Consider the following 27,329-nt stretch of genomic DNA (forward strand, 5'->3'; position numbering starts at 1 on the left):
AATTTCACTGTAATTTATTACACTAGAGAACAGTTGGCCAGTCCCTTGTAATTTCACTGTAATTTATTACAGTAGAGAACAGTTGGCCAGTCCTTTGTAATTTTTCTGTAATTTATTACAGGGGAGAACAATTGGCCAGTCCCTTGTAATTTCACTGTAATTTATTACACTAGAGAACAGTTGGCCAGTCCTTTGTAATTTTTCTGTAATTTATTACAGGAGAGAATATTTGGCCAGTCCCTTGTAATTTCCTGTAATTTATTACAGGAGAGAACAGTTGGCCAGTCCTTTGTAATTTTTCTGTAATATATAGAGAACAGTTGGCCAGTCCCTTGTAATTTTCTGTAATTCTTTACAGGAGAGAACAGTTGGCCAGTCTCTTGTAATTTTTCTGTAATTTATTACAGGAGAGAACAGTTGGCCAGTCCCTTGTAATTTCACTGTAATTTATTACAGGAGAGAACAGTTGGCCAGTCCCTTGTAATTTTCCTGTATTGTATTACAGAAAAGAACAGTTGGCCAGTCCCTTGTAATTTCACTGTAATTTATTACACTAGAGAACAGTTGGCCAGTCCCTTGTAATTTTTCTGTAATTTATTACAGGAGAGAACAGTTGGCCAGTTCCTTGTAATTTTTCTGTAATTTATTACAGGAAAGAACAGTTGGCCAGTTCCTTGTAATTTCACTGTAATTTATTACAGGAGAGAACATTTGGTCAGTTCCTTGTAATTTTTCTTTAATTTGTTACAGGAGAGAACTGTTGGCCAGCCCCTTGTAATTTCACTGTAATTTATTACAGGAGAGAACAGTTGGCCAGTCCCTTGTAATTTTCCTGTAATTTATTACAGGAGAGAACATTTGGCCATTTCCTTGTAATTTCACTGTAATTTATTACAGGAGAGAACAGTTGGCCAGTCCTTTGTAATTTTTCTTTATTTTATTACAGAAGAGAACAGTTGGCCTTGTAATTTCATTGTAATTTATTACAGTAGAGAACAGTTGGCCAGTCCCTTGTAATTTCTCCTTAATTTATTACAGGAGAGAACATTTGGCCATTCCCTTGTAATTTCACTGTAATTTATTACAGGAGAGAACAGTTGGCCAGTCCTTTGTAATTTTTCTTTATTTTTTTACAGAAGAGAACAGTTGGCCTTGTAATTTCATTGTAATTTATTACAGTAGAGAACAGTTGGCCAGTCCCTTGTAATTTCTCCTTAATTTATTACAGGAGAGAACAGTTGGCCAGTCCCTTGTAATTTTTCTGTAATTTATTACAGGAAAGAACTGTTGGCCAGTCCCTTGTAATTTCACTGTAATTTATTACAGGAGAGAACAGTTGGCCAGTTCCTTGTAATTTTTCTGTAATTTATTACAGGAGAGAACAGTTGGCCAGTCCCTTGTAATTATTGTGTATGATTGAGGAAGAGAAGAATACTTGATCATCGATGATAATATTCATCATCATCACCATCAAGTACCCTTCTCTTTTTTCCTTCACGTTGCACTCTGCTTTATATTTTACTGTTACACCTGCAATTTCATGCAAGACAAACCGAGACATTTTTCCAAACTAAAACTTGTTTCATAATTGCTCCATTTGAATTTTGCACAAAATTACTTGAATGACGTCATCACCACCATCCAACACCAAGCATTTTCTAGCATTTGCACACATCCGGTGTATCCTGGTGTATCCATGGTTCACGTGAGCAGCGAGCACGCGCCCTCGCGCCTCCGCATCGCATGGAACCTCCAAGCGAAGCAGAACCGCCGCCGGCCTCGCCAGGAATGGCGAGCGTCGTCGACGTGGCATCAGTTGTGGCGTACCTCAAGAAGCTACTTGCTTTCGTCTTCGAAGAGGAAGAGGGCCCCCTTGTTGCCTCTCTCTTCGAAGACCAAAATGTTCGGACGAGCCTCGCGAAATTCGCCAGCGACTCGTCAAATCACGTTCTCTCCGTCGAACGAACCGTCTTCAAAGACGAAGCGGAAGATCGAGAGAGCGGCGTCGCGCCTTCGGAGCTTTCGCCTTCGCCGTCTCCGCCGCGCGTCGTTTACAGCATCGACCTCGGTCTCGCTTACCGATCGTCGCTCTCCAGCGTCATCGTCCTCGTCAAGAGAGGCCCCCTTTTGGAAGCCGACAAATCGCTGCAGTCTCAACTGCACGTGATGAATCTAAGCGAAGAGGCGCCATTCGAAACGCTCCATTCGTACATGCGAGATGTCTTTGCGCCCTTCTTCAAGTCGTTCGTTGCTCGTTCGGGAAAAGCGAGTCGAGAGGGCGACAAAATGGTCCCCGCAGTCCAGAAGAATATCAGCGAACTCGAAATCGGTCTCTTGCATTTGCAGCAGAACATTGACATTCCTGAAATTACTCTTGTGATACATCCGAAAGTGCAGGAAGTGATGAAAGAGGCTAAAAGTCGGGGAGAGCGCGCAAAGGCTGAAGATTTTGGAGATTTGGTGCAAGATTCCACGTTCTTGAATTCTTTGCAAAGAGATGTTGGCCGCTGGATTCGAGAGATTCAAAAAGTGACGCAGTTGGAGCGAGATCCGTCATCTGGAACAGCAATGCAAGAGATTCGCTTTTGGCTCAACCTAGAACGAGCCTTGCAGAAGATAAGCGAAAAGAGAGAAAGCGCAGAAGTGAAACTGACTTTGGATGTACTGAAGAAGGGGAAGCGCTTTCACGCGACGGTCAGTTTTGACTCGGACACAGGTAAAGGAAAAAATGACGAAATTGGATTTGTATTGATTGAGAATAAATTTAGGTCTCCAAAGTGCAATCAGCAAGGTCAAAGATTGCAGTCCCCTGATGAAGGAGTTTCCACTCCAGGATCTTTTGGCTGCAACAGAATTGCAGCAAATTCAATTGGCTATTGTGGCCATATTTTCTCACTTGAAAAAAGTCAGAAATACCCAGTACCCAGTCAGTCGAGTATTGAATCTGGTCGAAGCAATATCACGTGATCTGACTTTGCAGCTGCTCAAGGTGAGTGTGAGAAAATTACTTGAAGATGATGGTGCATTTTGTGTATGTTGTTATTAGGTTCTTGGCACGTGGCGCCTGATTCACGTTTCTCATGAAGATTTTGAAAAAGTCGTGGGCCAGTGCAGCAAAGTCTTCCAGGTTTGGGAGGACGAATACGAAAAGCTGACGACAATGCTACGCGATATGGTGCGGAAGAAGAGAGAAGACTCCGGAATGAAACTTTTGATGAGACCCAACCTCCAGCATAAGAAGCTGTCACAGAGACTGGAACAACTACAAAAGTGATTTCCCAATGAGTAGATTATTTAATATCAATCTTGACCCATGTTCTTTTTTATCAGGTTTCGAAATCAGCACAATCAATTGCTCCATGTAATCAGTCGGGTCTTGAAGGCCTCTATTGGAGTAGGCGGCACTGGTGACAGTGAGACCGGTGTGAAAGTAGCTGCTGACCAGGGGGCAATCCATGAAGTCAACGCAGCGTATGACGGCGTTAAATTTGTAGAGCCATTGGACATCAGTAAGGAAGGCGTGGAAGAATGGGATTTGGCAATGAGACGGTAAGTGTAAACAAAGAAACGACGGAAGGATTTCATTGACCTCGTTTTGCTGCAGTTACGAGGAGAGAATCGACAGAGTCGAAACTCAAATAACAGCAAAATTGCGCGACCAATTGGGCACGGCCAAAAATGCTAGCGAAATGTTTCGCATTTTCTCGCACTACAACGCGCTTTTCGTTCGTCCGCACATTCGGGGGGCAATTCAAGAATACCAAACGCAGCTCATCAACAGGGTAAAGGAGGACATTGAAACACTCCACGGCAAATTCAAGGTAATTAGAATAAGAAAAGCGGCACTGCAGGTACGGTAACTTATTATTGTTTTTTCAGAAACAATACCCCAACAGCAAATCGTTCAAAATGACTCAACTCCGGGACGTTCCTCCGGTTTCTGGTTCAATCATCTGGGCGCGACAGATCGGTCGCCAGCTCAACTTGTACTTGAAACGAGCCGAAGACGTTCTTGGAAAATTCTGGGAGACTCACCTCGAAGGCGCCAAGCTCAAGCAAGACGGCGATAACTTCCGAGAGAAACTGAACACTCAGCAGCTTTACGATGACTGGGTTCAAAAAGTTTCCCAGAAGCAGGCTTACAGTCCGACCGGGAAAATCTTCCAAGTGGTCACTTTGCGAGGTCGACCAGGACAGAAAGGGCAGATTCTTCGACTTCAGGTGAATTTTCAGCCAGAAATCATTACACTCGCTAAAGAGGTGAAGAGGGAATAAGAGAATTGATGGCGTGTTTAGCATTTTTGGGGGGTCAGGTTCGCAACTTGAAATGGCTAGGGTTCCGCGTTCCTCTCGCTATTGTAAACAAAGCGCATCTCGCCAATCAGCAATATCCGTTTGCTATCTCCTTGATCGAAAGTGTTCGGACGTACGAAAAGACTTGCGATAAGGTCAGTCTCAAAATAATCAGATACGTAGCTTGAGAATCGGTTTACTTGTAGATTCAGCAGCAGGCGAGTATTGCCCAACTGATTGCCCGTCACAAAAAAGACGTCCAAGTTTTAATTCATGAAGGCATGGGAATTTCATGGGATTCGTACAAGCTCAGTCAATACGTTGAAAGGTTGTCTGAAACTACAATCAGTTTTCAAGAGAAGGTAATGCTACTGTAGTAATACGTTGGTGTTGAATAATAACCGTTTTTGTATTTAATTTTTTTCCAGGTCGACAGTCTTCTAGCATGCGAAGAGCAGATCGCTCACGAAGTGAAGCGGCTGGAGACGTGCGCGTTCAATGCTTCAACTTTCACGGAAATCCTCGCCGGCATCCAGAAACTCGTTGACGAACTGAATCTTCAATCCTATTCGAATTTAGTCCAGTGGGTTGGCACATTGGATCAAGCCGTAGAAGAGAAGCTCGCTGCTCGATTGGAGGCTGGCATAATTGCTTGGGCCGAGCGCCTGCAGTCGTACGTCGCGAAAGGATCAACGGACGTTGACACCGTGGCGGATTCAGACACAACGATGTCATCGGCTGTCTTTGCTTCCGGCGGAGATCCAGAATTCAGTGTAAGAGCAGTGCACAGTCACTCGCGTGTATCTAGCGTGCAGGGTTCTGCCCACGTGGGTCCTTAGATTAGCTCCTCAATTTCATCTTTAGGTCCTAAGAATCAAATATTGGGCTCTCAATTTAATATTTAGGCCCTAAGAATTAAAGATTAGGTCCTCAATTTAATATTTAGGTCCCAATAATCAAGGATTAGGCTCTCAATTTAATATTTAGGCCCTAAGAATTAAAGATTAGGCCTTCAATTTAATATGTCGGTTCTAAGAATCAAAGATTAGGACCTCAATTTAATATTTAGGGCCTAAGAATTAAAGATTAGGCCCTCGATTTAATATTAAGGCCCTAAGAATTAAAGATTAGGCCCTCAATTTAATATTAAGGCCCTAAGAATCAAAGATTAGGCCCTCAATTTAATATTTAGGCCCTAAGAATTAAAGATTAGGCCCTCAATGTAATATTAAGGCTCTAAGAATTAAAGATTAGGACCTCAATTTAATATTAAGGCTCTAAGAATTAAAGATTAGGCCCTCAATTTAATATTAAGACCCTAAGAATCAAAGATTAGACTCTCAATTTAATATTAAGGCCCTTAGAATCAAAGATTAGGCTCTCAATTTAATATTTAGGCACTAAGAATTAAAGATTAGGCCCTCAATTTAATATTGAGGCCCTTAGAATCAAAGATTAGGCTCTCAATTTAATATTTAGGCACTAAGAATTAAAGATTAGGCCCTCAATTTAATATTGAGGTCCTAAGAATCAAAGATTAGGCCCTCAATGTAATATTAAGCCTCTAAGAATTAAGGATTAGGCCCTCAATTTAATATTTGGACCCTAAGAATTAAAGATTAGGCCCTCAATTTAATATTTAGGCCCTGAGAATTAAAAATTAGGCCCTCAATTTAATATTTAGGCCCTAAGAATCAAAGATTAGGCTCTCAATTTAATATTAAGGCCCTTAGAATCAAAGATTAGGCTCTCAATTTAATATTTAGGCACAAAGAATTAAAGATTAGGCTCTCAATTTAATATTTAGGCCCTAAGAATTAAAGATTTGGCCCTCAATTTAATACTAAGGCCCTTAGAATCAAAGATTAGGCTCTCAATTTAATATTTAGGCACTAATAATTAAAGATTAGGCTCTCAATTTAATATTTAGGCCCTAAGAATTAAAGATTAGGCCCTCAATTTAATATTAAGGCCCTAAGAATTAAAGATTAGGCCCTCAATTTAATACTAAGGTTCTAAGAATCAAAGATTAGGCTCTCAATTTAATATTTAGGCACTAAGAATTAAAGATTAGGCCCTCAATTTAATATTATGGCCCTTAGAATTAAAGATTAGGCCCTCAATTTAATATTAAGGCCCTTAGAATCAAAGATTAATCTCTCAATTTAATATTTAGGCACTAATAATTAAAAATTAGGCCCTCAATTTAATATTTATGTTCTAATAATTAAAGATTAGGCCCTCAATTTAATATTTAGGCCCTAAGAATTAAAGATTAGGCTCTCAATTTAATATTTAGGCCCTAAGAATTGAAGATTAGGCCCTCAATTTAATATTGAGGTCCTAAAAATCAAAGATTAGGCTCTCAATTTAATATTAGGGCTCTAAGAATTAAAGATTAGACCCTCAATTTAATATTTAGGCCCTAAGAATTAAAGATTAGGCTCTCAATTTAATATTTAGGCCCTAAGAATTAAAGATTAGGCTCTCAATTTAATATTTAGGCCCTAATAATTAAAAATTAGGCCCTCAATTTAATATTTATGTTCTAATAATTAAAGTTTAGGCCCTCAATTTAATATTTAGACTCTAAGAATTAAAGATTAGGCCCTCAATTTAATATTAAGGCTCTAAGAATCAAAGATTAGGCTCTCAATTTAATATTTAGGCTCTAAGAATTAAAGATTAGGCCCTCAATTTAATACTAAGGCCCTTAGAATCAAAGATTAGGCTCTCAATTTAATATTTAGGCACTAAGAATTAAAGATTAGGCCCTCAATTTAATATTAAGGCCCTAAGAATTAAAGATTAGGCCCTCAATTTATTATTTAGGCACTAATAATTAAAGATTAGGCCCTCAATTTAATATTTAGGCACTAAGAATTAAAGATTAGGCCCTCAATGTAATATTAAGGCTCTAAGAATTAAGGATTAGGCCCTCAATTTAATATTAAGGCCCTAAGAATTAAAGATTAGGCCCTCAATTTAATACTAAGGCCCTTAGAATCAAAGATTAATCTCTCAATTTAATATTTAGGCACTAAGAATTAAAGATTAGGCCCTCAATTTAATATTTAGGCCCTGTGAATTAAAGATTAGGCCCTCAATTTAATATTGAGGTCCTAAAAATCAAAGATTAGGCTCTCAATTTAATATTAGGGCTCTAAGAATTAAAGATTAGACCCTCAATTTAATATTTAGGCCCTAAGAATTAAAGATTAGGCTCTCAATTTAATATTTAGGCCCTAATAATTAAAAATTAGGCCCTCAATTTAATATTTATGTTCTAATAATTAAAGTTTAGGCCCTCAATTTAATATTTAGACCCTAAGAATTAAAGATTAGGCCCTCAATTTAATATTAAGGCTCTAAGAATCAAAGATTAGGCTCTCAATTTAATATTTAGGCCCTAAGAATTAAAGATTAGGCCCTCAATTTAATACTAAGGCCCTTAGAATCAAAGATTAGGCTCTCAATTTATTATTTAGGCACTAAGAATTAAAGATTAGGCCCTCAATTTAATACTCAGGCCCTTAGAATCAAAGATTAGGCCCTCAATTTAATACTAAGGCCCTTAGCATCAAAGATTAATCTCTCAATTTAATATTTAGGCACTAAGAATTAAAGATTAGGCCCTCAATTTAATATTTAGGCCCTGTGAATTAAAGATTAGGCCCTCAATTTAATATTTAGGCCCTAATAATTAAAAATTAGGCCCTTAATTTAATATTTATGTTCTAATAATTAAAGATTAGGCTCTCAATTTAATATTTAGGCCCTAATAATTAAAAATTAGGCCCTCAATTTAATATTTATGTTCTAATAATTAAAGTTTAGGCCCTCAATTTAATATTTAGACCCTAAGAATTAAAGATTAGGCCCTCAATTTAATATTAAGGCTCTAAGAATCAAAGATTAGGCTCTCAATTTAATATTTAGGCCCTAAGAATTAAAGATTAGGCCCTCAATTTAATACTAAGGCCCTTAGAATCAAAGATTAGGCTCTCAATTTATTATTTAGGCACTAAGAATTAAAGATTAGGCCCTCAATTTAATACTCAGGCCCTTAGAATCAAAGATTAGGCCCTCAATTTAATACTAAGGCCCTTAGCATCAAAGATTAATCTCTCAATTTAATATTTAGGCACTAAGAATTAAAGATTAGGCCCTCAATTTAATATTTAGGCCCTGTGAATTAAAGATTAGGCCCTCAATTTAATATTTAGGCCCTAATAATTAAAAATTAGGCCCTTAATTTAATATTTATGTTCTAATAATTAAAGATTAGGCCCTCAATTTAATATTTAGACCCTAAGAATTAAAGATTAGGCCCTCAATTTAATATTAAGGCTCTAAGAATCAAAGATTAGGCTCTCAATTTAATATTAAGCCCTAAGAATTGAAGATTAGGCCCTCAATTTAATATTTAGGCCCTAAGAATTAAAGATTAGGCCCTCAATTTAATATTTGGACCCTAAGAATTAAAGATTAGGCCCTCAATTTAATATTTAGGTTCTAAGAATTAAAGATTAGGCCCTCAATTTAATATTAAGGCTCTAAGAATTAAAGATTAGGCCCTCAATTTAATATTAAGGCTCTAAGAATTAAAGATTAGGTCCTCAATTTAATACTAAGGCCCTTAGAATCAAAGATTAGGCTCTCAATTTAATATTAGATCTCTAAGAATTAAAGATTAGGCCCTCAATTTAATATTTTGGCACTAAGAATTAAAGATTAGTCCCTCAATTTAATATTTAGGCCCTTAGAATTAAAGATTAGGCCCTCAATTTATTATTTAGGCACTAAGAATTAAAGATTAGGCCCTCAATTTAATATTTAGGCCCTAAGAATTAAAGATTAGGCCCTCAATTTAATACTAAGGCCCTTAGAATCAAAGATTAGTCTCTCAATTTAATATTAGGGCTCTAAGAATTAAAGATTAGGCCCTCAATTTAATATTTAGGCCCTAAGAATTAAAGATTAGGCTCTCAATTTAATATTTAGGCCCTAAGAATTAAAGATTAGGCCCTCAATTTAATATTTAGGCCCTAAGAATCAAAGATTAGGCTCTCAATTTAATATTTAGGCCCTAAGAATTAAAGATTAAGCTCTCAATGGAATATTTAGGCACTAAGAATTAAAGATTAGGCCCTCAATTTAATATTATGGCCCTTAGAATTAAAGATTAGGCTCTCAATTTAATATTTAGGCCCTAAGAATTAAAGATTAGGCTCTCAATTTAATATTTAGGCCCTAATAATTAAAAATTAGGCCCTCAATTTAATATTTATGTTCTAATAATTAAAGTTTAGGCCCTCAATTTAATATTTAGACCCTAAGAATTAAAGATTAGGCCCTCAATTTAATATTAAGGCTCTAAGAATCAAAGATTAGGCCCTCAATTTAATACTAAGGCCCTTAGAATCAAAGATTAGGCTCTCAATTTAATATTAGGTCTCTAAGAATTAAAGATTAGGCCCTCAATTTAATATTTTGGCACTAAGAATTAAAGATTAGTCCCTCAATTTAATATTTAGGCCCTTAGAATTAAAGATTAGGCCCTCAATTTATTATTTAGGCACTAAGAATTAAAGATTAGGCCCTCAGTTTAATATTTAGGCCCGAGGAATTAAAGATTAGGCTCTCAGTTTAATATGATGGCCCTAAGAATTAAAGATTATGCTCTCAATTTAATATTTAGGCACTAAGAATTAAAGATTAGGCCCTCAATTTAATATTTAGGCCCTAAGAATTAAAGATTAGGCTCTCAATTTAATATTTAGGCCCTAAGAATTAAAGATTAGGCCCTCAATTTAATATTTAGGCCCTAAGAATCAAAGATTAGGCTCTCAATTTAATATTTAGGCCCTAAGAATTAAAGATTAAGCTCTCAATGGAATATTTAGGCACTAAGAATTAAAGATTAGGCCCTCAATTTAATATTATGGCCCTTAGAATTAAAGATTAGGCTCTCAATTTAATATTTAGGCCCTAAGAATTAAAGATTAGGCTCTCAATTTAATATTTAGGCCCTAATAATTAAAAATTAGGCCCTCAATTTAATATTTATGTTCTAATAATTAAAGTTTAGGCCCTCAATTTAATATTTAGACCCTAAGAATTAAAGATTAGGCCCTCAATTTAATATTAAGGCTCTAAGAATCAAAGATTAGGCTCTCAATTTAATATTTAGGCTCTAAGAATTAAAGATTAGGCCCTCAATTTAATACTAAGGCCCTTAGAATCAAAGATTAGGCTCTCAATTTAATATTTAGGCACTAAGAATTAAAGATTAGGCCCTCAATTTAATATTAAGGCCCTAAGAATTAAAGATTAGGCCCTCAATTTATTATTTAGGCACTAATAATTAAAGATTAGGCCCTCAATTTAATATTTAGGCACTAAGAATTAAAGATTAGGCCCTCAATGTAATATTAAGGCTCTAAGAATTAAGGATTAGGCCCTCAATTTAATATTAAGGCCCTAATAATTAAAGATTAGGCCCTCAATTTAATACTAAGGCCCTTAGAATCAAAGATTAATCTCTCAATTTAATATTTAGGCACTAAGAATTAAAGATTAGGCCCTCAATTTAATATTTAGGCTCTGTGAATTAAAGATTAGGCCCTCAATTTAATATTGAGGTCCTAAAAATCAAAGATTAGGCTCTCAATTTAATATTAGGGCTCTAAGAATTAAAGATTAGACCCTCAATTTAATATTTAGGCCCTAAGAATTAAAGATTAGGCTCTCAATTTAATATTTAGGCCCTAAGAATTAAAGATTAGGCTCTCAATTTAATATTTAGGCCCTAATAATTAAAAATTAGGCCCTCAATTTAATATTTATGTTCTAATAATTAAAGTTTAGGCCCTCAATTTAATATTTAGACCCTAAGAATTAAAGATTAGGCCCTCAATTTAATATTAAGGCTCTAAGAATCAAAGATTAGGCTCTCAATTTAATATTTAGGCCCTAAGAATTAAAGATTAGGCCCTCAATTTAATACTAAGGCCCTTAGAATCAAAGATTAGGCTCTCAATTTAATATTTGGACCCTAAGAATTAAAGATTAGGCCCTCAATTTAATATTTAGGTTCTAAGAATTAAAGATTAGGCCCTCAATTTAATATTAAGGCTCTAAGAATTAAAGATTAGGCCCTAAATTTAATATTAAGGCCCTAAGAATTAAAGATTAGGTCCTCAATTTAATATTAAGGCCCTAAGAATCAAAGATTAGTCTCTCAATTTATTATTTAGGCACTAAGAATTAAAGATTAGGCCCCCGATTTAATATTTAGGCCCTAAGAATTAAAGATTAGGCCCTAAATTTAATATTTCGGCTCTAAGAATTAAAGATTAGGCTCTCAATTTAATATTTAGGCCTATCGGTCGAACTTGTTCGAACGTTACGTTGACAATTTTAAAGATTGTCCATGACAATTTAAAAAATTGTCCAAGACACTTTTATGAATCGTCCAAGTCAAAATGTCTAGGACCATTTTAAAATTGCGTATTATGTGTATCCTTCCAGACCTTCTTCCCACACTGAAAAAATTCTCCGCAGAACCCTGAGCATGACTTAGAGAGTAGCACAACACGTTCGCTGTCACACCACTGTGCAGAGGTATTATGAGGCCGTCCCTGTGGAAAGCTTGGTTCACCATGTCATTGCCCACTGGGACGTACCTAAAGACAGAACGGCACGCTCGTGTCTGGCATAGCCTTCCGCGCGGTGCCGGCACTTAAAAAATCAAATTAAGGGTTTGTTCTGAAGTCATTTCTTTATAGACGATCAATCACCAGATTCATATCAAAAATCAGGTTCTCTACGTCGATCCGCCCGTCGAACACGCTCAGTACCAATTGCAAGGGCAATTCCAAACGTGGATGAACGTCATCTGCTTGCTCCCGCGCATCCAGAGCTCACGCTATCAAGTTGGTCTTGGTCGCGAATATTCAGAAGAGGATGAGACGTACCGAAAGCGGCTGGCTCGTCGCCCCAAGGTCGTTCAGTGCATGGAAAAAGCTCTTGATACAGTGATTGCCCTTGTGGACAAAGTTGGCAACTACGTCAAGGTAAGGAGAAGTTAATTAAGTTCGCTTCGTGCAAATTCATCTTCCACCTTTCTCAATTCGTGGTGTAGAATGCAGATGTAGTTCACGTTAGACAATGGCGCAATAGCAGTTACTCTAATTTGCTTGACACGTACGCTGACGAAAGTCCTGCTTTTATAGGTTTGGTTGCAGTACCAAAGTCTGTGGGACATGCAAGCAAGTCACGTTTACGACAAGCTGGGCGAAAATTTGGCTCGCTGGCAGAATCTCGTCCAAAGTGTAAGGAAATCGAGAACGACCTTTGACACTGCTGAAAAGGACAAGCGATTTGGTCCGGTTGTGATCAGCTACGAGAGAGTGAGGGCAACGAGAACGTTGGAGCCTATACATAATTCCTTTCGTGAACAATAGGTACAAGAAAAAGTCAACATGAAATACGATTCGTGGCACAAGGACATTCTCGCCAAGTACGGTCAGAAATTAGGCAGCTCAATGCAAGATTTCCACTCGACAGTAGCAAAAGTACAGTGATTGATGCCATCAGAAACGATTCGCGGAAAACGTTGTTTGTTTCTTTTCAGTCTCGCGCTGAATTAGAGCAGCAGACAATTGAAGGGGCGTCAACGTCTGAAGCCGTTGGCTTTATAACTTTCGTTCAGAATCTGAAGCGCAGCCATAAGACGTGGGAGAAGCAAGTTGATGTACGTAGGATCTGCTTGTTGTATGCGACGTGCCCCGCTATTCGTCTCTTTTTTAGGTCTTCCGCTCCGGGCAGAAAATTCTCGAGAGGCAGCGCTATCCTTTTCCTCGCAGTTGGGTTTACATTGATCACATCGACGGCGAATGGGGCGCTTTCAATGATATCATGAAAAGAAAGGAAATTGCAATTCAGAACCAGGTAAAGATATAAGAAAGCAAATCAAAATCACGCGTATTACAATTGGTACGTTTTGCATCATCAGATGACAGTTCTTCAAACAAAAATTGGCCAAGAGGATAATCAAGTAGAACAGCGAACCTCCGAACTCCTTCAAGAGTGGGAGAAGGGAAAGCCGATCGAAGTTTGTTTTGTTTCTTCTGTGAGAACCGATCCGTTTACGGTGGTTTGTTTTTCCAGGGCAGCCTGCGGGCCGATTTGGCTTTGAGCACGCTGGCTTCTTTCGAAGCCAAATTTCAACGTATTAAGGAAGAAAGGCGCAACGTTGCGAAGGCCATGGAAGCATTAGAGCTTCCTGAATCAGGCAATCAAATTTGTGTTACATGTACACTTGTGTTACGAACTCTATTATTTAGGCTCGTTCGCTGAGAGTGATGTAAAAATGTCAGTAGCTCTAGAAGAGCTGGAAGATTTCCAAGGCGTGTGGAAAGAACTTGGAAAAATCTGGTCCCAAATCGACGAGCTCAAGGAGCAACAGTGGCTCACCATCGTGCCAAGAAAGGTTACAAAGGCCCTATACGATTGAGTATTGAAACTACTTACGCGTCATCTTGCTGCAGCTTCGAGCTGCCATTGAATCTCTTCTACATCAATTGCGTGATTTGCCGGCTCGTCTGAGGCAGTACTCCTCTTACGAATACGTGCAAAAGACGTTGAAGAACTATCTCAAGGTAAATTTCGTGGAGTCTCAGAGAGCCCCCCCCCCCCCCTCCCATCTGGGACTTTGTATTATAACATACGATAGGGAAGTCACATCGTTTTTTGTGTAGGCCAACATCCTGATTGTTGACTTGAAATCAGAAGCACTACGTGATCGGCACTGGAAACAACTTTGCCGTCGATTGCGAGTGCACTGGACCCCCACTGATCTGACGCTTGGCAGTGTGTGGGCGGTTGATTTGCTCAAGCACGAGAATATAGTTAAAGATGTCATTCTCGTTGCACAAGGGGAAATGGCCCTGGAAGAATTTTTGAAGCAGGTACCGCACGAAAGATTTTATGACGGCTGTGCGCCTTATAAATTGGTTAAACTGCTTAGGTGAAAGAAGTCTGGCAATATTACGAACTTGAACGGGTCAACTACCAAAATAAATGCAAGCTAATTAAAGGATGGGAAGATCTCTTCACAAAAGTCAAGGAGCACATCAACAGCGTCTCGGCGATGAAACTCTCGCCGTACTACAAGGTTTGACCACTTCACGTTTCTGTTTCCGCGTATTTATCATTCTGACTCTGTTTTAGGTTTTTGAAGACGATGCTTTGTCTTGGGAAGAAAAGCTAAATCGCATAATGTCCGTCTTTGACGTCTGGATTGACGTCCAGCGTCGTTGGGTGTATTTGGACGGAATATTCAGCGGGAGTTCAGACGTCAAAGCTCTTCTTCCAAATGAAACCGCTCGATTTCATAGGTAAACCATACGAGACTCGTCTTTTCGACTAAGGACATTATTTTTTGTTTTAGCATAAGCCAGGAATTTCTTGGCTTGATGAGAAAAGTCAGCAAGTCGCCATTAGTGATTGACGTCGTCAACATCGCCGGGATTCAACGTCAGCTGGAACGACTCGCCGATCTTCTGGGAAAGATCCAAAAAGCCCTGGGAGAATACTTGGAAAGAGAGCGCGCATCTTTCCCCCGGTGAGCCTTGCATCTTTTTTCGCAGAGAAAAAACGCGAAATTTTGTTTTTAGATTCTATTTCGTGGGCGACGAAGATCTGCTTGAAATAATCGGAAACAGCAAAAACATTCCTCGACTACAAAAACACTTCAAGAAAATGTTCGCCGGAGTTCACGCCATCGAACTCGATGACGAAGGAACGGCAGTTAAAGCTCTCGTATCAAAAGAAGGAGAAACGGTAAGAAGAAGTCGCGTATAGACAAAACCTCGCTTGGAACACTCAGTGTTTTTTATACTAGTTGATCCTGAGAACGTCCGTCTCCATCGTCGAGAGAAAGATAAACGAATGGCTTACCGATATTGAACAAGAGATGCGAATGAATTTGGCCATCCTACTCGCCGAGGCTATACGAGTGATTTCGAACTTTGACACGGGAAAAATTGACGTCGACGCGTACATTGCTTGGGTGGATCAATTTCAGGCTCAACTCGTCGTTCTCGCCGTTCAGATATCGTGGTCCGAAGGCGTCGAGAAAGCGTTGATAGCGATACAGGAGAGAGGAGATCGAGATCCGATTCAGACGCTATTGAAGGGAATTGAGGCGACGCTCGCCATCCTTGCCGATTCAGTTTTGCTCGAGCAGCCGCCGGTCCGAAGAAAAAAATTGGAACACTTGGTTAGACGATTTGGTTTTGGTCTCTCGTTGCAGTAATAGGCGAAATGTTTTTAGATCACGGAAATGGTTCATCAACGCGACGTGACGCGTTTACTTATCGCGCAGAATGTTTCCGGACCAAAAGAGTTCACGTGGCTGTGCCAGATGCGGTTCTACTTCAATCCAGGAAATAAGAACGTGCTACAACAGCTCTCAATTCACATGGCTAACGCGTCGTTCAATTACGGATTTGAATATCTTGGAGTTCAAGAGAAGCTTGTTCAGACTCCGCTCACCGACCGATGCTACTTGACAATGACGCAGGCTTTGGAGGAGAGGCTCGGCGGATCTCCGTTCGGTAAGAATTGATTGACAGCTGTAGTGATAGTGATACAGCCAGTACAGTAGACGACAGTATGTTAAGAATTGGCGTTAAAGTACGCTTTTTTTGTCTATAGGTCCGGCTGGAACTGGGAAGACCGAGTCGGTGAAAGCTCTAGGAAACCAACTAGGCCGATTCGTACTCGTATTCAACTGCGACGAACGCTTCGATTTTCAGGTTTGTCTCCGTTCGGGGTTCGCGATTCGATAATCACCTTGGGGGCTTCATTTATCAAGGCGATGGGGAGAATTTTTGTTGGTCTTTGCCAAGTCGGAGCGTGGGGATGCTTTGACGAATTCAATCGACTTGAAGAGAGAATCCTGTCTGCTGTTTCTCAGCAAATTCAAACTATACAGGAAGCGCTCAAAGCGCATGGTCGATTGACAGCACGTAAGAAGGCAATAGAAGTCGAATTATTTAGTAGAAAAATTTTTACTGTGCAGCCGTGTCCGCCGATTCACCAATTGCTGTAGAAATAATCGGAAAAGCGGTGAAAGTGAGCACAGACATGGCGATCTTCATCACAATGAATCCCGGTTACGCCGGACGTTCAAATCTTCCGGACAACTTAAAGAAACTGTTTCGCAGCTTGGCCATGACGAAGCCAGATCGAAAACTCATTTCTCAAGTGATGCTCTACTCCCAGGGCTTCCAGACGGCCGAAAAGTTGGCAGCAAAAATCGTTCCCTTCTTCACGTCAGAAAAAAAGCACCACACTTGGACAATGGGATTAATTAGTTTTCTTTAGGCTTTGCGATGAGCAGCTTTCAAGTCAAGCTCACTACGATTTCGGCTTGCGCGCGCTGAAGTCCGTGCTCGTGAGCGCAGGAAATATCAAACGCGCTCGTATTCAGTCGCTGAAGTCACAAAAGGGCGACGAGCCAACCGACGTCAGCGTTGCAGAACAGGAAGTGAGAGACAGACGCATCTTTATAAGATCAATTCAGAAATAATTTTTCTCTCTAGATTTTAATGCAGAGCGTTTGCGAGACACTGGTGCCGAAGTTGGTGGCCGAAGACATTCCCCTGCTTCACAGTCTCCTCGCCGACGTCTTTCCGGGCATTGGCTATCGACGCGCGGCGACGAAAGAGCTGCGCGACGAAATTCGGAAAGTGTGCGTTGAACGCCACCTTGTCTACGGCGGCGAGGAGAGCGACTTGGGTGCGGCTTGGATTGAGAAAGTTCTCCAACTCTATCAAATTGCAAACATAAGTCATGGACTGATGATGGTTGGACCGAGCGGCAGCGGTAAAACGACGGCTTGGTCCGTGCTTCTTACCGCACTTGAGCGACTGGAGGGAGTGGAAGGAGTCTCCCACATTATCAATCCGAAGGTTATTTAGAGTTTCTTTAGCAAAACGAGTGTTTTACACGGATTTATGCTTAGGCTATGTCGAAGGAAGACCTTTACGGAGTTCTGGATCCGAATACGAGGGAATGGACCGATGGTCTGTTTACTCACATCTTGCGAAAGTAAGTGGAGTATACAGAGCTATGTATGTATTTATCGGCTCATTTGCGCGATTATTTTTTAGAATCATTGACAACGTGCGAGGAGAGCTCAACAAACGCCAGTGGATTGTCTTTGACGGCGACGTCGACCCAGATTGGGTCGAAAATCTCAACAGCGTTCTAGACGACAACAAAATGCTCACTCTTCCAAACGGGGAACGTCTCAATCTGCCGCCGAACGTGCGGATCATGTTCGAAGTCCAAGACCTCAAATACGCCACCCTGGCCACCGTAAGCCGATGCGGCATGGTGTGGTTCAGCGAGGAGGTGGTGACTATTGAAATGGCTTTTGAACATTATTTGCGTCAGCTGCGAAACGTTCCTCTCGACGAGTCTGAAGAAGACGCCGCATTTCAAGCTCTGCGACAGACGGCCAAGAAAGACGACGACGTCATATCTCCGACACTCTTGGTAAATAAAATATCGGTACACCTCTCGTGCCTTTCTTTTAACGTCGATTTGTCTCTTTCAGACCCAACGGGATTGCGCTGACGTTTTGGCGCAGCATTTTACGTCTGACGGATTCGTTGTGAAGGCCCTGAAATATGCCGCGGAAAAAGTGGAGCACGTGATGGATTTCACCCGTTTTCGCGCTTTGGGCTCTCTCTTCTCCATGCTCAATCAATGCGTGCGTGACGTTCTTCTCTACAACAGCACTCACTCTGACTTCCCAATGACGGTAAGTCTAGTGAGACCCCTTTAGTACATTGGGGCCTCACCTTTGCCTGGCAGTGTAATCGTTATTAATTTAATTTTAATTTAGAGAGACAAAATTGAAAAATTCATTCCACGTCGTCTGGTTTACTGCCTATTGTGGTCCTTCACGGGAGACAGCAAGCTTCAAAGTCGCATTGATTTGGGAGACTACATTCGAAGCATCAGCACAATTCCTCTTCCGTCAGCTGCCAACGTGCCAATCATTGACTACGAAGTAAGCTGAACATTTTTCAACGCTCTCGTGAATGATGATCATTGTTTAGGTCACTCTTGATGGAGAATGGTCGCCGTGGCAGAGACGAGTTCCCGTCATTGAAGTCGAAACACATAGAGTTGGAGACCCTGACATCGTTATTCCGACTGTGGACACAATTCGACACGAATCTCTTCTCAACACTTGGCTCGCCGATCACAAGCCGCTCGTTTTGTGCGGCCCTCCTGGATCTGGAAAGACAATGACGCTATTTAGCGCGCTACGAGCATTGCCTGACATGGAGGTAAGGGATTTGAAATGAAGGAATAGAATAAATAAATAAAATAGAATAAAATGAAAAAATAAATTTTGTCTTTTTTTAGGTTGTTGGATTGAACTTTTCAAGCGCAACAACTCAAGATCTTTTACTCAAGACGCTCGATCATTATTGTGAATATCGGCGAACGCCTCGTGGCATGGTTTTGGCTCCCGCGCTTATTGGGAAGTGGCTTGTGCTATTTTGCGACGAAATCAACTTGCCCGATGCTGACAAATGCGGTAATTCTATTCCTTCTGGCCTTTTTTCATTTCTTCACCCGTAGTTTCGCCTTTACTAGGCACTCAGCGTGTGATATCATTTCTACGTCAGATCGTTCAGGACGGAGGTTTCTATCGCGCTTCCGATCAGACGTGGATCACGCTGGAGCGGATACAAATCGTCGGCGCGTGCAATCCCCCATCCGATCCTGGACGAAAGCCACTCAGTCACAGGTCAGACGACTTCTTCGCTTAATTCGTTTGTTGAAAAAAGAATTGTTATTCAGGTTTTTGCGTCACGTTCCTGTCGTGTACGTCGACTACCCGGGACCGATTTCGTTGAAACAGATCTACGGAACGTTTAATCGCGCTATGTTGAAGCGCGTTCCGTATCTGCGCCAATACGCCGAGCCGCTCACTGAAGCAATGGTCGCAGTTTACAGCAAATCGCAGGAGAGATTCACTCAGGACATGCAGCCGCATTACATCTACAGTCCACGCGAAATGACCCGATGGGTGCGCGGGATATCGGAGGCACTCCAAGTTCAGGACTCGCTGTCTGTTGAAGGCTTAGTGAGAATATGGGCGCACGAAGGACTTCGCCTTTTTCAGGATCGGTAGAAGCTATTTCCATTCTTTATTTCTCCTTTTTTTAACACTTTTTCTTTAGGCTTGTTCACCCTGAAGAACGGCTTTGGACTGAGCAGCAAATTGACGCAACAGCGAGGACTCTATTTCCAACTATCTCTCACGATGTGGCGCTGAAGAGACCAATTCTCTTCAGCAATTGGCTCTCCCGTCAGTACGTTCCCGTCGACCAAGAGGAATTGAGAGACTACGTCAAAGCACGTCTCAAGGTAAAAATGAGTGTCTTTTTTATTTGATTATTATTACTTTCTTCGTAGGTCTTTTACGAAGAAGAGCTGGACGTTCCTCTTGTCCTCTTCAACGAAGTTCTGGACCACGTGCTCAGGATTGATCGAATTTTCAGGCAGCCGCAAGGTCATTTGCTTCTTATTGGCGTTTCGGGTGCCGGAAAGACGACCCTGTCTCGCTTCGTTGCGTGGATAAATGGCCTCAAAGTGTATCAAATCAAAGTAGGACGGCGTAGTAGTGGCGATCGGCTTTCTTTCACTTACTGTCCTTTTCTTTTCTAAGGTGCACAACAAATATTCCGGGGCGGATTTTGACGACGATTTGCGGACGGTTCTGAGACGTTCGGGCTGCAGAGTACTGCACTGATTATGTGACTCGCTTCTTTCATTCAGTCATTTGTTTTTTCATAGGGCGAAAAAATCTGTTTTATTATGGACGAGTCAAACGTCTTAGACTCGGGATTTTTAGAGAGAATGAACACTCTGTTGGCAAACGGAGAAGTGAGTAGCATTTTTATTATTATTATTATTATTATTATTTTGGGCGAGTTTAATAATTTGTCGTGAAACTAGGTACCGGGATTGTTTGAGGGAGACGAGTACACGACTCTCATGACCCAATGCAAAGAAGGCTCTCAGCGAGACGGTTTGATGCTTGACTCCACCGACGAGCTCTACAAATGGTTTACCAATCAGGTCAGAAACCCAAATCGCGTTCCCCTAGGAGGCAAGTGGAATTTTCGCATGTATATAGGTGATAAGAAATTTGCACGTCGTTTTTACGATGAACCCATCGTCGGAAGGTCTGAAAGATCGCGCGGCTACGTCGCCTGCGCTGTTTAACAGATGCGTGCTGAACTGGTTCGGCGACTGGTCGACGCATGCCTTCTTTCAAGTGGGCCTCGAATTTACGCAGAAACTTGATCTTGAAAATTCCTTGGTAAGACGTCGCTTTCCACGCTAAGTTGATTTCGTTGGGATTTACGTGTTGCAGTGGCATCCTCCCGACTTCCCGCCTGTCATCTACGAATCGCTGTCTCAACCTCCTACCTATCGCGGATTTATAGTCAACGCTTTTGTCTTTGTTCACAAAACGCTCCAGAAGGCAAACGAGCGCTTGGCGAAACGCGGTGGTACGACGACGACGATTACGCCGCGTCATTATCTCGACTTCATAAACCACTACGTGAGACGAAAGAAAGGGAGCTTATTGACTGCATTTGCACGTATTTTTGTCTCTCCTAGGTCAAGCTTTTTCACGAGAAAAGGGCCGACTTAGAGGAGCAGCAGTTGCATTTGAATGTCGGATTGCAGAAAATTCGCGAGACGGTCGATCGCGTCGAGGAGTTGCAGAAGAGTCTTGCAATTAAGAAAAACGATCTCGAAGAGAAAAACACTCTGGCAAATCAAAAATTGAAGGAAATGGTTAAAGATCAACAGAAGGCGGAGAGAGAAAGAGAACGCTCCAAGGACATTCAAGAACAGTTAAAGGTAAAGGAAACTGCACGGTTATGTTGTGGTGGTCCTCACCTATTCTTTCCAGACGAAAACGACTGTGATTGAGGCGAAGAAGAAGACAGTTCTGAGCGACTTGTCCAAGGTCGAACCAGCCGTGGAGGAAGCAAAGAGCGCCGTTAAATCCATAAGAAAACAGCACTTGGTGGAAATGCGAGCGCTGAACAATCCTCCTCGTTTGGTGAAGGTCACCCTGGAGTCTATTTGCACGCTGCTGGGAGAGCCGAACTCGGATTGGAAGCAGATTCGAGCAACTGTTCTTCGAGACACGTTCATTAACAGCGTGGTGAACTTCAACACGGAAAAGATTACGTAATTTGACGCAAGCTCCTATATATTTCGTTTTTGATTTGGCGACGCTTTGTAGAGAGGAGATGCGATCTGAACTGAAGAAGAAATATCTTTCCGATCCTGACTACGTTTTTGAGAAGGTCGATCGCGCTTCAAAGGCTTGCGGACCCCTGGTCAAGTGGGCAATTGCTCAAATCAACTACGCTGACATGCTTCTCAGCGTGGATCCGTTGCGCAACGAGCTAAAAAGTCTAGAAGAAGAAGCTGAAAAGACGAGGAAGAAAGTAAGACCAAGTGCACGTACTATAGCCGAGGTGCATGCTGAAGAAACCGTTTTTTTCCTCAAAGGGAATAGAAGTCGATTCAACGATTGAAACCCTAGAAAAAAGTATTTCTCAATACAAGGAGGAATACGCGCTGTTGATTAGCGAGGCGCAGTCGATCAAGCAAGACTTGACGCACGTCGAAGCAAAGGTAACAGTAAAGGCTTAAAAAGTAAATAATAATAATAATAATAATAATACACTGTGATAGGTGAACCGCAGCCGCGCGCTGCTTCGCAGTCTCGGAAATGAGAAAGAAAGGTGGGAAGCGGGCAGCGATCAGTTTAAAAGTCAAATGTCGACTATTGTTGGAGACGTCCTACTTTCGTCGGCATTTATGGCTTACGGAGGTGACCTTATAGCCAGCAAGATTACAGGAAGAGAAGTCTGTAATGTTGTTTATTTTAGGCTACTTTGATCAGCAGCTACGGCAAAACCTCTTGGGAAGTTGGTCGTCTCATTTGCATCAAGCCAACGTTCAATTTCGACAAGACATTGCGCTGACAGAGGTATAGCTACTAATTTCATACGGTAGTAAAAACACAATGAAAATGTATGTTTTTTTCTTGGTCATAGTATTTGTCGAACGCAGACGAACGGCTACGCTGGCAGGCAAACGCGCTGCCCGCTGACGACCTATGCACGGAAAACGCGATCATGATCAAACGATTCAATCGCTATCCCCTCATCATCGATCCTTCCGGGCAGGCGACAGAGTTTCTTATGAATGAACTGAAGGATAGGAAAATACAGAGAACCAGGTATGACGAATGTTTGACCATACAATTGATTATTGAATCTGACAAAAACTAGTTTCCTTGACGACGCTTTCCGCAAAAATCTCGAGAGTTCTCTTCGCTTTGGCAATCCTTTGCTCGTGCAGGTATGTAGTCTTTTGACAGCAGGCGAAATCGTTCATATGTTTATTATAGGACGTTGAAAGTTACGATCCAATTCTCAACCCCGTTCTAAATCGCGAAGTGCGTCGCACTGGAGGACGCGTGCTCATCACGCTGGGAGACCAAGATATTGACTTGTCACCGTCATTCACCATTTTCTTATCCACCAGAGATCCGTCGGTAGGAAAATTTCACATTGCTTTTATTTAGTTGACATAACTTGCGTAGGTCGAATTTCCTCCTGACTTGTGCTCGCGTGTTACGTTTGTCAACTTCACTGTCACTCGCAGCAGTCTCCAAAGCCAGTGTCTCAATCAGGCATGCGATCTTTTTCGTACGTATTAGGATGTTCTTTGAGAACGCTGTGTATTCTGATAGGTCCTGAAGTCCGAGCGGCCAGATGTCGATGAAAAACGCTCGGATCTGCTCAAGTTGCAAGGTGCGACTCAGCTCACTTATTCTCTTTTGTTCGCCGAACATGAATTTCGTTAGGGGAATACGCTCTCAGACTGAGGCACCTGGAGAAGTCTTTGCTCCAAGCTCTAAACGACGCTAAGGGAAATATTCTTGACAACGACGAGTACGAATTCGTTTTGAAAATCTGTTGTGGTTTTTCTTATCGTTCTTTCTCAGTATCATAACGCACTTGGAAACGTTGAAAGAAGAGGCAGCTGAAGTATCGCGAAAAGTGGAAGAGACCGACGTTGTCATGGCCGAGATAGAACAGGTGTCGTCGCAATACCGTCCTCTTGCTCAGGCGTGCAGCAGCATCTACTTTACCCTTGAATCGATGAATCAGGTATATCAATATTTGTTTAGACGTCAAAGCGCCAATTGTGACTCTTTTAATTTGCAGATGTACTTCTTGTATCAATTCTCGCTGCAGTTCTTTCTCGACATATTTCAGTGCGCGCTTGGCGATAATCCGTCACTCCGAAATGTCAAAGACTATGATAAGAGACTCCAAATATTGTTCAAGGATCTCTTTCAGGTATGGTTTATCGTTTAGCTGATTTTTCCTCACAGCAGACATAAAATGCGTTCCTGCGACAGATCGCTTACAATCGCGTCGCTCGAGGCTTGCTTCATCACGACCGTCTCACCTTCGCCGTTCTGCTCAGTCGCATTTTTCTGCGTGGGAGCGCTGAGTATGCGAAGTTGTGTAGCGTAGTAGGATTTACCAATTAGTTTCTTCAGAAACAACGAATTCTTCGACGATGAATTTGATCACTTCCTTCGTGGAAGCGAAGCGGCCGTGTCCGGTTCAAGTGCGGAGCGCATTGAAGGGTTCAGTCAAGATCAGGCAAGTCAATGAACAAAATGAACGAATCGTTTTCTCAGTGCTCTTTGTGATGTCTAGGTCGCTGCCCTCGAGAGGCTCTCGCGCCTTCCCGCCTTCAAAAATGTCAAAAGGGCGGTTCGAAACGACGAAGTGATTTCTTGGCTCGAATTGGTCAATCCCGAGCGTTGCGTTCCAGAGTGCTGGTCTGGCGATGACTCCCAGTGTAAGCTTCCGCTTTTCACCCTCCCTACGACTGAAAAATCTCGTGCTTAGCTCCAGTTGCTAAAGCTGTCTATCAGCTTCTCGTCGTTCAAGCACTGCGCCCGGATCGTTTGTTGGCGATGACGTCTCTGTTTGTGACTGCTGTCATGGGCGACGAATTTCTCCAACCTTCGGAAAAGGAGCTGGATTTCAGTGGCATCGTTTTCAACGAGGTACGTTACCTGGTCTCCTAGCTCCCTTTACGCATGCTATACGGTATGTATTCAGGTCGCCTCAAGCCGACCTGTTTTGCTCTGCTCTGTGCCTGGCTTTGATGCAAGCGATCGCGTGGAAGATCTAGCTACTCAAGAACGAAAAGATCTTGTCGCGATTGCGATTGGATCCGCTGAAGGGTTTAGCCAAGCCGAGACAGCAATTAACGCGGCCACGAAATCTGGTCGCTGGGTGCTTTTGAAGAACGTCCACTTGGCTCCGCAATGGCTCGTGCAGCTAGAGAAAAAGTTGCACAGCTTGACGCCTCACTCCAGTTTCCGGCTCTTTTTGACGCTGGAAATTAATCCCAAGGTACTATATACACCGGTTGGTGGATTTTTTGGCTATGATGGTTGTATACTTTAGGTGCCAGTGAACTTGCTGCGATCATCTCGAATTTTGGTGTTCGAGCCACCTCCGGGAATCAAGGCGAATTTGACTCGAACGTTTAGTGCCGTCCCTGCGTCGAGAGTCAACAAAGTACGTTTTTTCTATAATGACTGGGTGTAGAAGAGGAATGAATTTGCTTTGTGCGTAGGAACCAAGCGAAAGAGCACGACTTTATTTTCTGCTTGCTTGGTTTCACGCAGTTGTCCAGGAACGATTGCACTATTCTCCTCTCGGCTGGACCAAAAAGTACGAATTCAACGAGCCTGACTTGAAAATGGGTTGCGACACGTTGGACACGTGGCTCGACGGAGTTGCGAAAGTGAACGACATCTAGTCCAATATTCTGCGACACCAATTGATAACATTAACATTTAGGGTCGCTCCAACTTGCCTCCGAATAAAATACCGTGGGAAGCGCTTCGAACGTTGCTGTCTCAGTGCATTTATGGTGGTCGTATCGATAACGAATTTGACCAAGTAAAGTCGCGCACTATCGTTTCTTGTTGCTGCTGACTGTTTTTCTTGCAGCGTCTTCTTGACTCCTTTATTCGCCGCCTGTTCACCGCATCCAGCTTCGAACACGATTTTCCTCTCGTCGCCGGCACCGAAAGTGTGGTGAAAACGATCGCAATTCCGGATGGAACAAGGTAATGAATGCTGCAGAGGAATTATTTTCTCTGCTACATCATTGAATGGTTATAGACGAGAACAGTTTATGGACTGGATTCATCGCCTCTCCGACGCACAAACTCCCTCGTGGCTGGGCCTGCCGAACAACGCCGAGAAGCTTCTGCTTACCAATCGAGGTGCATGCGACGCGCACGTGAATATTTTGAGTTCCTAAGTTTATGTGTTAGGTGCGGACATGATCGGTAAATTGCTGAAAATGCAAACTCTGAATGACGACGAAGAATTGGGCTATGTTGCTGATGAGAGGTAAGTAAGGTGATAGATAATCATTCGTTTGCGATCACAACCTCTCTGTTGTAGTGGAGCTTCGCGAGACGGCGACGGTCGTCCAGCTTGGATGCGATCTCTCAGCAATGCCGCTTCCGAATGGCTCAGCCTGGTCCCCGAGGTATCTAGTAAATGCATATTGACGCGACACTCCTTTGCTGTAACTCGTTGTTTTCAGAAACTAAGCAAGCTAAAGCGAACTGCGGAGAACATCAAGGATCCGCTTTATCGATTCTACGAGCGAGAGGTGCGTCTTTTGATCACCATACCTGCGTTTGTTCAAATGTCCCTGCTTAATTTACAGGTTAACATCGGCGTGCAGCTCTTACAAGACGTTCGAAGCGGCCTATCTGCTGTTGTTGACTGCTGCGAAGCTCGACGCAAGCTTACGAACGAATTGCGTTCGTTGATAAGCGACCTGACAAAAGGTTCGTTAATAATGAACGTGCCTGTCGTATTGCTTACTGAGTTCTTGTTTGAAAGGAATCATTCCACTATCCTGGCGTCGCTATATCGTCCCCCCTGGCTTGACTTTCATCCAGTGGATCGTCGACTTCAGCGAACGCATTAGGCAACTACAGAGAGTTGTCAAAGCGGCCAGCGAGAGCGCTGGCAGTGGCACGAACGAACTCAAGGTAAAAAGCGCTCTTTTCCGATGCACTCGTTATATATCACATCCTCTTTCCTGCAGCATCTGCACGTGTGGCTTGGCGGTCTTTTCATTCCGGAAGCGTTCATCACCGCTAGTCGTCAATACGTTTCGCAGGCCAATGAGTGGTCGTTGGAGGAACTGCAGCTTGAAGTCACCGTCGGCAATCCAGACGATCCTCCTCCAGAGAAAGACGATTCCAGCTTTTTGATGTCGGGTATGGCGAAATAATCAATCGTATCTGTACCTTTATATAATTATTGCGATTAGGTTTTCAGCTCCAGGGAGCTCGCTGTCTTAATAACAAGCTTGAGCTGACTACAACTATTTCGACAAATTTACCTATTACGAGCCTCAAGTGGACAAGGTAGGGCTACAGCCGTAATATTCGGCTGAACCTTTTCATTGCTAATTTTTCATTTAGAATTGATTCACAGTCACGCAGCAAAGATTCCGTCGTGACTCTACCAGTGTACCGCAATCAGACGCGGTCTGATTTGCTGTTTACACTGGATTTTGAAAGCAAAAGCGCCAGCCACAGTTTCTACGAACGCGGAGTGGCGATACTGTGTTCTGGACTTACAGGATAGAAGTAAGATTACCATCTGAAACTGAACTTTTTGTGTCTTGTCTAGACAATGACTTTTGATGTTGAAATTGTTCTGGTTGTTTATGTCAAATTTTTTTCTGGTTGTTTATGTCAAATTTTCTGTATCGATGGACCGATGTCATCCAATCGCATGCATGTACGGGACTTGCGTGATAGCGTCATT

At 41.9% G+C, this 27,329-nt stretch overlaps 1 protein-coding gene across 1 annotated transcript; it reads left to right on the forward strand.

Annotated features, from left to right (window-relative positions):
* Window positions 1-1,732: 1,732 nt before the first annotated feature.
* On the forward strand, window positions 1,733-27,278 carry LOC136185806 (cytoplasmic dynein 1 heavy chain 1-like). Its single transcript, XM_065972992.1, has 77 exons — window positions 1,733-2,716; window positions 2,769-2,989; window positions 3,047-3,270; window positions 3,331-3,549; window positions 3,605-3,821; window positions 3,880-4,260; window positions 4,314-4,448; window positions 4,500-4,655; window positions 4,722-5,066; window positions 12,084-12,371; window positions 12,531-12,707; window positions 12,762-12,872; window positions 12,932-13,051; window positions 13,108-13,248; window positions 13,313-13,411; window positions 13,468-13,591; window positions 13,644-13,789; window positions 13,848-13,958; window positions 14,058-14,267; window positions 14,327-14,473; window positions 14,530-14,696; window positions 14,750-14,923; window positions 14,976-15,141; window positions 15,203-15,580; window positions 15,635-15,917; window positions 16,018-16,118; window positions 16,178-16,331; window positions 16,385-16,637; window positions 16,690-16,852; window positions 16,908-17,276; window positions 17,330-17,415; window positions 17,478-17,865; window positions 17,927-18,133; window positions 18,218-18,385; window positions 18,435-18,668; window positions 18,748-18,922; window positions 18,982-19,135; window positions 19,189-19,518; window positions 19,572-19,758; window positions 19,807-19,998; window positions 20,060-20,131; window positions 20,188-20,277; window positions 20,350-20,472; window positions 20,531-20,716; window positions 20,771-20,962; window positions 21,022-21,267; window positions 21,320-21,603; window positions 21,659-21,866; window positions 21,931-22,056; window positions 22,117-22,255; window positions 22,314-22,414; window positions 22,482-22,666; window positions 22,719-22,788; window positions 22,838-22,984; window positions 23,033-23,122; window positions 23,183-23,243; window positions 23,297-23,384; window positions 23,438-23,603; window positions 23,661-23,795; window positions 23,858-23,952; window positions 24,002-24,107; window positions 24,165-24,309; window positions 24,360-24,520; window positions 24,576-24,872; window positions 24,927-25,040; window positions 25,099-25,269; window positions 25,326-25,427; window positions 25,479-25,597; window positions 25,653-25,756; window positions 25,808-25,886; window positions 25,941-26,028; window positions 26,086-26,154; window positions 26,212-26,335; window positions 26,391-26,542; window positions 26,599-26,773; window positions 26,827-26,923; window positions 26,981-27,278. The coding sequence occupies exons 1-77, from the start codon at window positions 1,744-1,746 to the stop codon at window positions 27,144-27,146; spliced, it is 13,947 nt and encodes a 4,648-aa protein (XP_065829064.1). The 5' UTR covers window positions 1,733-1,743; the 3' UTR covers window positions 27,147-27,278.
* The last annotated feature ends 51 nt before the right edge of the window (window positions 27,279-27,329 follow it).

The sequence above is a fragment of the Oscarella lobularis genome, chromosome 4 (genome assembly GCF_947507565.1).
Source record: "Oscarella lobularis chromosome 4, ooOscLobu1.1, whole genome shotgun sequence".
Classification (NCBI taxonomy): domain Eukaryota; kingdom Metazoa; phylum Porifera; class Homoscleromorpha; order Homosclerophorida; family Oscarellidae; genus Oscarella; species Oscarella lobularis.